We start from the raw sequence: 15,812 nt of genomic DNA on the forward strand, positions 1-15,812 counted from the left end.
CTAACAAATTTTCCGATATTTTATCCTAGTTTTTCTAGATCTACTACTTTTTATTAATACTCTTGTGTAATATAAAATTCTGATTTTGTAATCTCTCTATCATTCTTCCCCAATTATTTTCTTATTTTCGAGGAAAAGTCGAGTGTAACCATTTTCTTGGCCATTGAACATAAAGGCAATACATGAGATATTGAGAACTCCTAAAATTGGATCCAAGACTCCTTTGGGAGTAAAACGTAGAATTTATTCGAACAATAGGAGAATCATAGAGATTAAACCCCCCAAATCCAAGGGTTAAATGGTCATTTGACCTTGTTTTTGGTGTCGATCAACAACAATGTATGAGGGGGTGGAAACTGTTACATGCCGGTTCATCACACAAGCTGAAGAACTAAAAAAAAAAAAAGCAGATACAGACGTACATTTATGAAATCTAATCTGTAAGCCGTGCGAGAAAGCAGTGATACTACTATCAAGGATAAATGATCTACGACTCTACAGTCCTCCACTCAAATAGGATCAACTACCAATCTTACATTGTAAGGTTGAATCATGGAGCAGGGGGCAAAGACTGCACATTGTTAGTTTCAGCTATGAAAATCTAAACCAATTGCATATAGATGTATAAGCCAACTGATCGTTTATCAGACATATGGCGTGCCAATTTCTCTACCTCTATTCATCAAACTATCATTTGGCAACTTAAACAACTAGCAATGCAGTCCTATGTATACACTGAGATTCAAAAGAAAAAGATTTCCACCAAAGACTTTTCCAATACACAAGGGGGTTTACCTGGATAGGCAATCAACCCAGTTACAACTCCATCGCTATGATCAAAAGATTGAACTAGCTTCCAAAAATGAACAGTTCACAGTTCAGAAAACAGTGACTGTGTCCATTACCTGCTATGAACCATAAGATGCTGCTGAGGATGAAAGCTTGCGAGATCCAGGAGTGCTATCATATGTTCCCACTGGCTTGTTTGATAAGCGACGTTTGTAACGTTTTAAGACAGAGGCCAGGTTTTCTTTCCCTTTGGGGAAGGCAACATCCCCTGCTGCAGTGCCAGACCGACCCTTTCGACAAGAAATTGCGATCTCAACATCCTTGATTACTTCTAGAAGCATTGCTGAAGATGTAACCTTTCCCCTGCTTACTGGTCTGGATGCCGGAGGTAACATACCATTAGAAACAGGTGGACTTGATCTCATCTGATATGTGGCTGGTATTTGAAGGCAAAAGCATGGAGACATTGGAGACCGAGGTTTGAAGAAAGCCACATCAACAACACCCTGACAAGGTAAAGTTAGGCATTGTTAAAAATTTTATTAAATGCAATTATCTGAAAGACTGAAAAGATGTACATGAGCCTCCTTTGACCACACCCCAACACATTGCACAAAGGCAATATGGACTTGTCACCAAAAAAAAGAGGAAAGGAGAGCATCCAGTTTACAAGCCTAAGCAGAATACCTCAGAGAGTAGGTATACACAGACAGCTTATTTTTTCTGATCTGTCTGAAATAAGTAATAAGGTACCTAAATCAGGTCGTCTAAATATAACCTTATTTGGGGTCAATAGGATAACTCATATTTCTGTGATTCTGTACATGGAGCCTAAAGTTCCAAGTGTATAGAAACCTTTATGTGACATTAGCTAAACTTTTTAAGATAATACCATCACCTAACTGATTTGGGATTTGCTAACATTCAGATGGAAAAATTGAAAAGATAAAACCCAAGTTTGGAGTCCCTAATTAATCACATGTTTTATGTTTATATAACCCCAAATTTTAGGATGTGTTCCACATTGATCCTGGTGACACAGGTAAATTCCCTTTCCATCTGTATCTTTTATCTGATCAAATACTGGCCCATCGGCACCCTTCACTAGTCATGACCAACACCTTCCAGGCTTCCAGCTTTCTTCCCCATCCCCCTATTATAGCCATAACCTACCCAACCCACCACTACAATCCTACAATGTTAACCCAACCTCAAAATCAAGTAGAAATCTAGAATAACCAAAGGACAATCAGGATAATAATATCAAATGTACAAAATACCCAAAAACTTTGCAAAAATCCAGAAAATACGGGGATGTTTGGTAATTAGAGTTTTGACCAAAAAAGAGCTTATTTGACCAAGTGCCCCAATCATCTATTTTGGGTGTTTGGTAAAAAAGCTTTTTAAATGAGCTGATTGGGGCAAGTCAGCTAATTTGTAAAAAGCTAAAAAATAGAGCTTTTTGAGTTAGCTGATTGAATAATAAAAGTCAAATGACATTTTTGCCCTCCCAAATTCTTACCCTAAAACTATTCAACCATGAAGCATTCCAGCCGTTTATTTTTTTTTACCAAAGCATTTCTCCTTCTTTCCTCCATGAAGCTACTAAAGGTCTGAAGGTGTGTGGAAGTGAAAATAGCCCACTATTAAGCATCTTCCAATTTCATTATCCATAGTGTCACTAAGGTAAGCTAATTTCCTTTCCCTATTCATAATTTACATTCCATGTTTTTATTTTTATTTTTTTAATTTTTGGATTTAAGTATTCATAATCGTCAATTGCATCAAAAATGAAACGCTACTTGAAATTAATTAATACTTTCATCTTACAAAAATAACTTGAATTGGATACCCACTTTAGCTTTGTTTTCAATTATCACAAATTTTATTTTTCTTTCTCTATTTATTTTTTTTGAAAGAACAAATTTTAATTTTCTTACTTCTATAACTGTACAAATATTTAAAACTACAGAAAAAATTAAGGTAAGTTCATTGTATTGGGATATCATGTTCTGTAACTTAGTGGGGGTTTTTTTTTTTTTTATGGTGGTTTATATGAGTATAGACCAAAAAGATGAAATTAGGGAGAAAGATCTTTGGGTAAAAACATTAATGCAAAGAATCAAAAATTACATTATATTTATAGTATGAATATTATCATATTATGTCTGTAATTGCATTAATTTACATTGCTTAATATATACAACACTACATTGCTACCGTTTAGGCTTTGAACTAGGATATAAACTTTCTAGTTAAATTGTAGGTGGCATGGGATACTAAACTACTAGTCTAAACATGAATTGTTGCAAGGTGTTGTTCACATTTTTACCTTGGTGTAGTTTGCATTTTGTGATTTGATATTGGTAATTTGTAAAATTTGTGATAGTTGAAACAATTACATCTAATTGAAATCATAAAGCATAGCTATAATTGTATTAATTTGTCTTCCCTCACATGATCAATAACTAGATGCCACCACACAAAACTAATACTACTAATGAAGAAGGTAAAGGAAAAGAAGTAAGTCGAGCTAGTTGGTCTAAAGAGATATTACACGTGTTTCTTGATTTATGTATCCAATATGCCGAGAAGAGCAAGGGAAAACGTGGTGGTACCGTCACACAAAGAATGCCATGGAAGATACTTGAAGTAGAGTTCCGTAAACGAACAAACTTAGCATATGATAGATCTCAATTGAAGAACAAGTGGGATTGGATGAGAAATCGATAGTCTTTGGAAGACATTGAAAGGGAAAGAGACGGGGTTAGGTTGGGATCATGAAAAAGGAACTATTAGTGCTAATGAGGAGTAGTGGAAGAAAAAAATTGAGGTAGTCCAATTGTCCCAACTAATTTAACTACTACAGAATATTAAAAAAAAAAAAAAAATACTATTTAATTTTCAAGTGTATTTTTTAGATACATAGGCTAATTTTGCTTTCTTTCTTGGTCGGAAAATCCTAATTTCAAAGCTTTTCAAGATGAAGGCATTGAATTTGAACTTGAGAGTAAAATGGATGTTTTGTTTGGGGTTTCGGTAGCTCAAGGGGCACTCTTTTGACATGGAGGATGAGGATGAAAATGAGGTGAAAAATGTGTATGTCCATTCACCACCACAAGTAAATGCATTTAGTGGAGATGGAATTTATTTTGAGTAGTAACTTTGCAAGTAGCCAAGCAAACAAGAGGTGGCAAGAAGTTTGGGAAGATGTTAGTCCTCCTTCTCCTAGTCCTATGACTCCTACATCTAATTTTATTCCCTCTTCACAGTATGCTAACCATGGTCAAAGAAATGACAATAAGAGAGGTTCTGAATTTCAAGATAATGAAAAAAGTAAGAGTTGTAAGACTGAAAGTACCAGCCGTAGTTCGAAAAAAGTTGGAGCTGCTTTGTTGATGGAAAAGCTTGATTCCATGGTAAAAATTGTGAGTGAGAGGAATAATAAAGAATTAGAGTTATTGAAAAAAGAAACACCAACTCATTCTATAGCTGATTCTCTAGCAAAGATAATGTCAATGCCTAGTCTAAACCCAACTTCCCCTGAATTTTTCTTTGCTTGTTCACTGATTGAGGATCCCTAAAAAAGAACAATACTTCATGGCTTACCGAATGACCAATCAAGAGTCGAATGGATCAAGTTCTTATTTAAGGAACGTAGCACTTACTGATGCATATCAATTGAAAAAGTTCACTTTTGTGGTTGTTTAAAAAACTTTTGAGCTGCCTTTTGATTTCTTAACATCTCATACCCATTACTAGCTTGTATATATAACTGACTATTTAGTAGCTTTGGACAATATATGTATGGAAGCTCTATCATGGTATTTTTAGCTTGCATTTGTAATTAATAGAGTACTTGATCATGGATAGTACATGTATTGTGAATTTGTGACTCTATTGGTAATATGTAGTTATGAAATTCCCTTTTGTATGACCTTGAATTGGTTTGTTATGAGGTTAGTTTTTAATAATTGTCTTGCTGTATATTTATATTGTACTATTTGTTTGAAGGTGGTAGTAATTACTATGATGTACTTGTAGGCATGGATTTACATGTTGCAAGAAGGAAAATTCAAAAAAGGCGTAGAGAAGATAGTGAGTTTTGGGATTTGATTACTTATGCATTGGGTTATATGGGTATTTATTATGTTAAATATATACACAAAGTACCATGCATGACTTCACTTCAAACCGGAGAAAAATGGATTAAAGAATTGTTATACGGTCATGAAAAACGATGTTATAATATGCTTAGAATGACGCCACCAACTTTCAAACAATTATGCATGGAATTGGAAAATAAGTATGGTTTAATGCCATATGGTAGAATGTCAACATTGGAGAAGCTGGGTATTTTTGTGCATATCCTTAGCAAGGGCGCATCAAATCGAGACGCACAAGAGAGATTCCAACATTCAGGTGAAACTATAAGTAGAGTTTTTAAGGAAGTTTTAGATGTAATTGATGGCTTGACAAGAGATATTTTACGACCAAGGCTTCCAAGAGTTCAAAGAAATTCCTCTATAAATTGCCAATGACAACAGATACATGCCACACTTTAAGGTAATTGTGTAAAGTTTAACATTTATTCTAATTTTATTTATTAATTAACATACTTGTCATGTGAATGTTAGGATTGCATATGAGCTATTGATGGTACTCACATATCACTACTAGTTCCCGAAGAAGATCAATTAAGATATAGAGGACGAAAAGGAAACACTACTACTAACGTTCTTGCAGCTTGAGATTTTGACTTGTTTACATACGTACTAATTGGTTGGGAGGGATCAGCTCATGATTCACGTATTTTTCTAGACACCATTGGTAACCCAAATCTAAAATTTCCAAAAACTCCTGAAAGTAAAATTTTAGTCTTTTTACACTATGTAATTGCATATTAAAAACTCTAGGCCATTGAATGTCATTTTGGTTAATAGTTATTTTTTTTATGCTTAGACAAATACTATTTAGCTGATAAAGGATTTCCCGAAAGAAAAGGATACTTAACACCTTACCCAAAGACAAAGTATCATCCTTCTGAATTTCATGGCGCAAATCCAAGAGGATGTAGGGAAATATTTAATCGCGTTCATTCATCGCTAAGAAATTGTATTGAAAGGACATTTGACGTTTTAAAAGGACGATGGAAGATATTAGACAAAATGCCAAGATATTCATTACAAGATCAAAATAGAATTATTTGTGCAGCATTTGCGTTGCATAACTACATCAGGTTAACCACCAAAATTCCTCACTGGGCATTTAAGATTGTAGATGAAGATCTTGATTTTATTCCTCATGAATTATATTATGATGTAGAAGGAAATATTACACAAGAAGGAAGTGAGGAAGTGGGAACAGGAGAGATGGCAAGTGCTCGTAACGATATCGTTACTAGTTTGATGGCGGCTAGACAACGCCGAAGACGACAATTTCGTTAGCTATAGGCCTTGTTGAATTGGTTAAAAAATAATTGCTTTCTTAGTTTATGTATAATTGTAGTAAGCAAGTGTGTTTTTTTTTTAAATTTTTTTAATTTCTCAATTATGGAACCATAGAAAATTGCTTGTAAAAACGTAACTTTTTTTTTAAGGATACATATATGGTATTATAGTTTGCAATGGTATTATTATTTACAAGTAAAAAAATTGCCAATGTCCTAAATTGTCATTTTATGTGTTCAACTAACAAACAACTACAATTAATAAGCTAATTTTACCAAACAACTCTACATAATAAGCTCTTATCAATCAGCTAGTCAAAACAGCTAATGCAACCAGCTAGTCAAATCAACTAATGCAACCAGCTCTTATCAATCAGCTAACCACTAATTACCAAACAGGGCCTATATCACTTAATTCATTTGTTATTTAAACAGAGTGCATTCGTGCATTGTTCAAAGTGTAAAATTTTATTGAAAAATCATATTGATTCAATCAATTTTATCTAATTGCCTACTTGCTAATATTACCAGATCATTAAACTCCATGTTCTTCCATCTCTTGCAATTAAAACCAAACTTGGCCCCTATTCAACCCTAAATACAACCAAAGGAAACCAACACCACCCATTTTGGAGCCCAGAGGTAACCTTCCTCCATCCAACCAAACACCAAATTCAAAATCATAATTCCATTATTTCCAGATATGGAGAAAGAGACGATGAAATTGTCAAACAATAGGTAAGTGATTAGGAGAGGTAACAGGAGATGGAATTTATCAGATAAGAGGTAACACCGCCAGCCCAGCAGGCCAGCAGTAAGAGGGAGAGGGAGGAAGCAATGCATGACAAAGAGGAGGAGAGAGCTCTGCAGCAGCCAAAAGTGACAACAGGACGAGTAGCAGGCTTGCCAAATTTAGAGCAGAGAAAGACAAGGCATAATTGCATTACTGGAGGGAGCAAGCAATGAAGTGAAAGGAGAGAGGTAAAGAGGAAAGAGGAAAAGAAGATAAGACAACTAATACATACGTCAAATTGGGAAAGGACATTCTATGTGGAATTTTGACTTGTTTGAAAGTTTATCCAAGGGTTACTTTCAGTTGGGGATCAGAATTGAAATAAACTAAAGCTAGGGATTATTAATAAATAGAACACTTAGGACAAGTATGGGAAGACAACCCAAACTTGGGATGTCTTATCATTTTATTCTATTCAGATTGCGTTCCCTTGATTTTACATTGCTGACTTCCTTTTAGTGATAATAAGGCTGTACAGGTGGAAAAAGAAAATGCGCCCTACTGTTTCTGCTGCAGCATATAATTTTTGAACACCGACAGACTTCTTACATAAGTCCTGTGGGGCTTTGTATTGTGGCAAAAGATACTATGTTGATTAGTCTTCTTGTTTATTATATGAATGACATGACTAGAGAGGAATAATATTATGCTATTTGACCAAGTGAGTAGATATGTTTAGATTAGCTTTGTTTACTACTATACTATTTGTGAGACATGTTTATAGCTCTCTTAAGGCTCATGTACATAAGTCTCAAAAAAAAATTCCTTTCTCAGACATTAATCAAGATTGGAGTGCAGCTAATCTGTTTCCTTAGACTAAAAATGACTGTCAGTCTCCTCTCTCTAACTCCCTCCATCAATGAAAATATATCTATATCCAACAACTAGGTTCCATTCTATTAATGCATATAACTTTTGCAAATCTGGCACCCAAATCCTCCAAGCTAAGCAAGATCTCAAATCATGATACCAAAATCATGATCAGACAAATAACAAAAATGGAAATAAAACCAGTTGTGTCTATAATCATGATTGACAAGTTACAATAATAAATAGCAATTTCGAGCACAATGAGATATAAGGATAATAATCTAAGTATTGAGGTTAAATTAGACGAGTTACCTGAAGACGGTTTAGAACATAAGTGTATTTGCCCCAAAGTTCAGGCCGGCTTTCCATTAGTGAAAGTTCTAGGATACGACGGATGCACCACACACCAAAGCTTACAACAAGGTCTGCTTTCCAAACACAGCCCTCTCCACACTGTGGGACTGAAGAAATCATATTCGCAAAAATGTCATCACCCCTGATTGTAGCACCAGATTTCCTCTCAGAATACGAATACTGAGGATCACCTGTGTGAGGTGATTGTTTAAAATCTTGAGACTCAACTTCATATACAAATCTTTCCCTCATAGCCACCCGATCAATGAGATCTTCGTCTACACCATCATTAGACCTAAATAACCACTCAGATCCTTCCAGTTTTAGAAGCTTCAAAATGCAATGCCTCAAAGATTGCAGCAATTTGCTCTCCATCTCTGCAGCTGAAGGAGGCTCTGGAGTCATCATGGAAGGCTCATTATCAGCTGCCTGAGTTCCAAGATCAGTTAGCTTATTAGCCACACCAAATTGTTCAAAAGGCTGTTTAGACCAAAGAGAATTTGCATCAGCCCCTGAATTTAATCTCAATGACACAGAATCTCGATATGCCATAGTCGGAGAAAGCTCATCAAATGCCAGGGGGGACACAGACCTCAATCTTGTACTTGAAAGTGAGGATGGTTCATAGGAAGTCCGACCAACTGATGATCCAAAGCCCACAGAGGAGTTAGGATTGTCAAATCTTGTACTTCTATCTGATGCATAAAAGTTCCGGAGAGGAACAGAAAGTCCAGAAATGTCCGGCAAACTGTGATATTTCTTGGTGCTGTTACTTTCAGAAGGTGCTGCAGAAGAAGGATCATAATGAAGGCTGTCAGATTGCAAGGCACTATTTCTTTGTACGGCAAGATTCTGAATCCTAGATGACTGAACAGAGTTAAATCCATTTGTTGTATTTTGCCCTAGAGCAAAAGCAAGAGGCTCTCTATAATTGTTGGGGGCCAAAGATGGGGATTTCTGAAGTGTATTCGCATAAGGACCAACCGCATAATCAGATCTTTCCTTGGCCAATCGATTAAAATAAGAGGCATATTGATAGCCATGTACAGTTGCAGGCTGATGATCCGAAACATCAGAAGATGGAGGGGCGTGCAAACTCTGATAACGTCTTTCACCAGCATCAAGCATATTACGACTAGAACTCTGCCCATAGCTGTCCAAATATTGCATCTGTTTGGACCATAATGCAGCAGATGCTTTATTTGCATGTGCCCTATATGCTGACTCTATATTGTGTTGAAGCTTCAATTGATTTTGAGCATCATATAAATTCATGTTTATTGGATTATCTGATACTCTGCCTCCCAAAGATTGAAACTGCATTCCATACTCTTTCCCATACTCTTTCCCAGCAGAATCAGAACTTGATAGCGACAAGTGAGGCTTAGAGTTTAAGCCAAACACTCTATCTAATTTCTTGGATTTTGCCTCTTGTGTGATTTGGCCATGGAAATCATAAAGCTGTCCCCAAAATTCATCAAGGGCTGCGGCCAATTGACGTCTTGCAGCACGGCCCAACCCTGACAATCTTGAAAGGCTACCAGCACTAGGCCCGCCATCATCATGTTTTCCACTAAGACTTCTAAATGATCCTGGTCCATCTGCTGAGGCCGGTGGACCAACTCCGGGAATATCTTTAGATGATTCCTCAGACTCCCAGGTATCCCCTTCATCATCCTTTTCAGGTGCTGTGTCACCCTCAATGCTCAAGATTTTCTCAGCTGGATTAGCTCGTTCATTTTTCATAGGACTAGATGCCAGAAGTGAATCATCAGAAGGCTTAGTTACAACACTGGAGATTGGCACTGATTCAACAGAGGCAGCTGATTGCACTGATTCAGAATGGCATTTCGATGAGACGACAGGAATATGTTCTCCTAAATTTTCTTCAACAGAAGTTGCATGAGGCTCTTGAACAGTATCCATAATTGTTTCGGGCAGATTAATGTCGTAATTAGGACTTGGCATGTCTGGATGACTGCAGAAGGAATTCTCCTGCAACGGCAAAGATTCTGGCTTATTAACACGTTCCTCGTCAAGAAACCTAGTTTCAATAACATCATTTTCCTCCCTCTCTGTATATGATTCAGGTAAAACTTGCTGACTGTCCCAATTCCAAGGCGAAGATTCCGATCGAGCAGTTGCGGATTTTAAAGGAATGGCTGCCAGCCAAAACACGAAACTAAGCGAGATACAAGCAGCGACAAGGAGAAAAACATAAGCCATAGATGTCGCATTAATCCCCATACTCCAACGCAAGTTACCAACCCAATCACTCTCACCAAATATCATCTCCACAACAAAAATAAGCTCTAAACCAAGCATTCCTATGAATGAAAGAAGGACAACAAACTCCAGAATAGGTGAAAGCTTGTTCAGACCCATAATAGGTCTAGATGAGGCAATTCGGAAAAGAGGTATCATAGAAGGTGGGAGCAGAAGAGCCACCATGACCTGAGTGCACATTAGCATATGGTACATTCCTTCAGCTCCTGACTGCCACAAACAAAACAGTACAGGCACAACAGCAAAAATTCTGATTGTTGCACGATGAAGCCACTCAGGAAGATCCATGTTGAAGAAGTTGTGCAACATCGTTTCCCCACCTTCTCCACAAAACTCCCAGCTTGATGCCATGATTTGGTTGGCCAAAAACAAAAGCAAAAATGAGGCAAAGGGTATTAGAGGGTTCCTGTATGCCTGCATTAATTAATATAAGGACTTCAGTAAGCACGGATTAGTGTCATAGAGAGATTAAAAAAAACACAAGAGACAAAGAAACCTGATCTAGAAGAGACATTGCGTCTGGATAGCTAAGCAAACCAAGGCCATTGCTGTAGAAGACATTAGCAGCTGAATTCATTAGCACATAATTCACCAAGAATATGCCACTAGAAACAGTGAGGCTAATGATAATATTATCCTGAGATCTCGAACCCTTCTGCACATAGACTGGCCCTTGATATCGCTGCAACAGAATACAGTCAGAAAACAAAAAACAATATGGACAGTCTCCAAGGCCAAAGATAAAACAATACAACATCAGCATAATGTAGGGTACATACAATGACAATTAGAAATAAATTTCAACCAGGCATGCAATGCCATCATGAACAAAAAGCAGAAGCAGTTAGTTGAAACACTCAACTTCTAATTACCTTCCTCAATATAACATGGATGGCTTCATTCCTTAATTGTCCAATATTTTAAAGATTACACAAACCAATGATAAAGATTACGTTTAGACACCAATTTTCTACTTATAATATGATACAGAATATATTGCCTTCCAGAAGCTTACATTAGTGAAATAAATTAATAAAGGTTAAATAGTAACTTAGTGTGGCATAGGTAGTGAGATGAAAGGTAAGTATCTGTGTCTAATTAGTATACAAAAACCCTAATTCTATCACTCATCATACGGTCTAATCATGGCAGTAGAGGACCATGTATTTAGAAAAAGTTCAACTATGTGCTTCAATTCCAGGGTTTTTTTTTTCAATCACGACATTTCCCATTTAGGAAGTTGCCAAATGATAGCAACATCGCTCTGTTTGGCTAATGGTTCCCTCTACCTCTCTCCTCACCAAATGGGTCCATGAGTGTCCATATCATCTTCTAATCACAACATTTTCCATTTAGGAAGTTGCCAAATAATTGCAACTTTACTCTATTGGCTAATGGTTCCCTCTACCTCTCAGTCCATCTCTTCATCTTTCTATTTCTCTCTCTCTCTCTTCCCCTATCAACTTAGGAAATACTCTTACTTCGTATAATTCAATATATTTCTAAATAATTCAGCTTAGGAAATACTTTTACTTATATAATAAAATATATATCTAAAAAGTTACGAGTAATTTTATTATTGTACAATTAACAATAATAACCTGGACCTTGCTAACAAATGCCCTCGGGGCGTTAGATAACCCTTTAAAATAGTTCCTAAAATGGTATTAATTTAGGAATGCATGCCAAAATCATGCGTAGATCGGTGTAATTAATGTTTATTTCAAGTTAGTATTTCTACTTTTAGTTATCTTATCTAACACTCTCGGGGAGTTCGTTAGCTGTTGCCTAAAAAAATTACTTGTACCTTTTTAAGTTCATAAGATACAATGTTGTCATAAATGATTTTGGTAAAAATATAAAACAGATTAATCATTTCCAAGATAGATTTTAAATTATTTTTTATATGGATTAATTCTGAATTCTGTGATAGCTGAAAAAGTAGTCGCATGTTTTTAGGAGTAAAAACAGTATAGTATTTATTGTAAAATATTTTGCCGAGTCAATTGGCTTAAATAAAAATAAATAAAAAAAACTCCTAGTAGCCATCTATATGGTATGTTTTAAGTTGCTTTCCTGTGAATTATATAGATATATAAAAAGGTAGTTGCATTTTTTTTTTAATGGTAATAGGTAGTATAGTATTAATTGTAAACTATTTTTCCTAGTCAGTTGACTATAAAAAACTTTGAAGTATTTGGGTGAAATAAGAAGTGATTTGGGAGGTAAAAAAGACTCTACTTTAGTATAGGGTTATTTAATGAGTGCAAATCTAACTCTTTTGCGTTGTAATAAAGTCATCAGTAGGCCATTGATTACAAGGTAATTTCTAACCCTACTTTCAAGATACGGATTTTTTTTTTAAATGCCATCTTCCATTTGGTGGCATCATAAAGTCACAGACACGTGAAAAAAATGCATACAAGAAATACTAAATGACAAAAAAGTCATAAAGTTATATTGAATAGATGAACACCACATTACCTGTACAATGGAAGAATGGAGATAGAAATTGTGCGGCATGACACTTGCTCCAAGTAAACTCATTAAAGAAAAGGCACTCTCACCGCTCAACTTTGATAGCAAACTATTCGAAGAAGCTGGTAACTCAGGAAGACTGAGTAGCATGCCAAGCACATAGCCAGCAAATGTTATTCCTGCCAAGCATACTACCAAGAACTTAACCTTGGAGCTTTCCTGAAATAAAGAAAGATTGGCAAGAGAAATACTGTCAAAATTTTGAGCTCCACCCAGAAGGATGTGAAAGTAGAATAGCTCACCAACAGGGTGGAAAAGAGTGGATATATCACAACATTCAGCGCAGTCAATAGGATGCAAGTGAATAAATCCAAGCCAAAAATCATGTTGAGTCCATGTGCAATTCCAATAATCTGGAAGGGAGAGGACAAGAACAAGTAGTAAACAATGCAGATCAAGAAGAAGGGTCATGACGGCATAATCATATTTCACGACATGAAGTGAAGCTAACTTACCATAGTAAGATCCAAAGTAATGGCAGACAGCTCTGCTTGGATCCCCAGAAAAAAACATGTGAGCTTGTCATACTCTTCACTGCAAATCTTCAGCGTCATGGAAAAAAAGGTAACAAATCACAATCAATGACACGTACGCAAGAGTGAATTTGAAACTAGCAGTCAAATTAATGCAAGATTATGTTACTTTTTTCACCATTTCTTTTATCCTTTATTTTCGAAAGATTCTGAACTAAAGCCCTAAAGAGGGGGGGGGGGGGGGGGGGGAGGGGGAAGTTAACATATCCCCTTTAATCCATTCGACAGATAATAAAAATAAAAATAACAATAAAAAAAAATTAAAAAAAAAAAAAAAAAAAAAAGTTAACAAATTACAAATAAATAAGCAGATGTTGGGAGAAAAACTTGCAAAACAAACAAACACCAAAATTGAAATATTTTAACAGTCAACAAAGGGAAGACCAAAAAGTGCCATAAAAAGAGAACCACCCAACATTGAAGCAAAAGACTACATATCAAATTATCAGCAAAATAAGTATAATTCCGGTTCGCCACAAACAACGACCGGCAAGGATAAGGATGCAAAACAGAATTAAAGTGGCCAAAATTTATACCTGAGCAAGATTTTTTCCACTGATCACAGTAATATGAGCACATAAATAGTGACACAAAACTCCCATTAAGTTAAAGGCAAATGCAAACCACACAAGATCAATCCCGAAACGAGCACCAGTATCGATACAGGACGCCCATTTCCCAGGATCGATATACCCAATTGAGATAAGAAGAACCGGAGCCAGGACCGGAAAAAGCCCGTTTGAAACGCCCCCTACCGCCATACGCTGTACATGTGAACTTCCCGCCTCCATTTTCGATTTTTCACAGACTAAAACACTGAAATTTGAACAAAATTTTTTAAGAAAAATTAACTAAACACTGAAACTATCATTTCCAGAAAAACTTAAAACAACCACAAAGAGATCTGCTGTAACTCAATAAACTCACATTTGCAGAAGTCAACACAATTACCGATCATTTCCTTGGGACTTCAACTGAATCTTGTAAAAAAATAAAATCTCAAATTAATTCAATCATTTCCCGCATAAAATATCATAATAATCAAATAATATACAATACATAAATTTATACAAAAAAAATATGAAAAAAAGAAAAATCAAATTTGGGGATTCCCAAAATCACAAATTTACCATAAAAACAAAAAGTTATATCAGCATAAATGTAATCATACCTTGATTAAACTGATGAAGCTCCAATTCCCAAAAAGATTCAAACCAAAAATCCAGATGAAATATATATCGATCTAAAAATCAGAAAACCAATGTAAACAACCAAAAACCAACGTTTAAACTATCAATCGTTGATTAAAAAAAATCAACTCTACTGAATACTCTCACTCGAATCAGAATCAAATCGAGAACGAACTCGTGCGCGAACAAAATGACATGAATAAGACTGGCACACAAATTATCCTCCCTTAATTCAATCTCCAAAAACCAAACTATATCAGAGTATCAAAATAAAATTGATTTTCTCAGTGATAAATTAATTAATTAGGGTTTTGGATTAAAAAACTCAATCTGCTTCAGTTGAAGAGATGAAGTTGAGAAAGAGGAGAGAGAAAGAAGAAAAATGGAAGGTGTAAAAATGGTGGGAGTTTCAGAGATTAAGGAAGAAGAAGAGGAGCGAGAAAGAGTGAAGGTTCCTTCAATGGAAGCGGGAAGAGAGAGAAAGAAGAGAGAGAAAATGAATTGAGGAGAGAGAAAACGTTAAGAGGAGGGAAAGAAATAATTATAATTATAAAAACTATATAATAAAATAATTATAATCATATAATATAATGTTTTTATGCTAATAATAATAATGTTATTTTAACAATGTTGATATCAAATGAGATAATAGAGAGAGAGTTAGAAAGAGAAAGTGAGAGAGTCATGAGTAAGTCCAGGTAGAGTGAAAAAATCTTCTACTAGTTCTAGCATTGGTTCAAGGGTTGACTCGATACTTTCGCTTTCTTCCTATTTTTTAACAACTTTTTTTTTTTTTTAATATTATTGATGTTAATTATTTTTTATTACCTCGATTTTGGTGATTAAATGAGGTTGAGATCTTAATATTAGGGGTTAATTTAGAGATAAGATTGTTTTTATAAAGTTTATATGAGGCCATTGTTATGCATGAAATGCATAAATGTTGGGGTCGAGTAATGGTAAGGTGATGTTTGAATGTTGGTTGATTAGGTTTTGTGATTGCTTTTATAGTTTGAGAGTTTTGTTTTTGATGAAACATGGTCAAAGAATACGTAGTTGAAGTTAGAAAG

The 15,812-nt window shown here is 35.5% G+C and overlaps 1 protein-coding gene across 2 annotated transcripts; it reads right to left on the reverse strand.

The window, feature by feature from the left end:
* Positions 1-514: 514 nt before the first annotated feature.
* LOC145586366 (ethylene-insensitive protein 2.1-like) lies at positions 515-15,280 on the reverse strand. Of its 2 annotated transcripts, none has more exons than XM_081643187.1 (9): positions 14,724-15,280; positions 14,480-14,526; positions 14,089-14,368; positions 13,475-13,561; positions 13,262-13,372; positions 12,966-13,178; positions 10,978-11,163; positions 8,154-10,895; positions 515-1,295 (listed from the first exon to the last, which is right to left on the reverse strand). In XM_081643187.1, exons 3-9 carry the CDS (start codon positions 14,341-14,343, stop codon positions 909-911), a joined length of 3,981 nt encoding a protein of 1,326 aa, XP_081499313.1. In that variant the 5' UTR covers positions 14,344-14,368; positions 14,480-14,526; positions 14,724-15,280; the 3' UTR covers positions 515-908. The 2 variants fall into 2 exon arrangements, with proteins under 2 accessions (XP_081499313.1, XP_081499312.1); XM_081643186.1 differs by having other exon boundaries at positions 14,480-14,532.
* Between the last annotated feature and the right edge of the window lie 532 nt (positions 15,281-15,812).

This window comes from Chenopodium album, chromosome 16 (genome assembly GCF_948465745.1).
Source record: "Chenopodium album chromosome 16, dcCheAlbu1.1, whole genome shotgun sequence".
NCBI lineage: Eukaryota > Viridiplantae > Streptophyta > Magnoliopsida > Caryophyllales > Amaranthaceae > Chenopodium > Chenopodium album.

What these genes read in the sequence shown, in the direction of transcription:
- LOC145586366 (XM_081643187.1), bottom strand. Translation starts at nt 14,343, where the DNA reads ATGGAGGCGGGAAGTTCACATGTACAGCGTATGGCGGTAGGGGGCGTT. An exon ending in GTGGAAAAAATCTTGCTCAG is followed by an intron (nt 13,562 to 14,088) that starts GTATAAATTTTG and finishes ATGACGCTGAAG; the next exon opens with ATTTGCAGTGAAGAGTATGA. An exon ending in CACTCTTTTCCACCCTGTTG is followed by an intron (nt 13,179 to 13,261) that starts GTGAGCTATTCT and finishes TCTTTATTTCAG; the next exon opens with GAAAGCTCCAAGGTTAAGTT.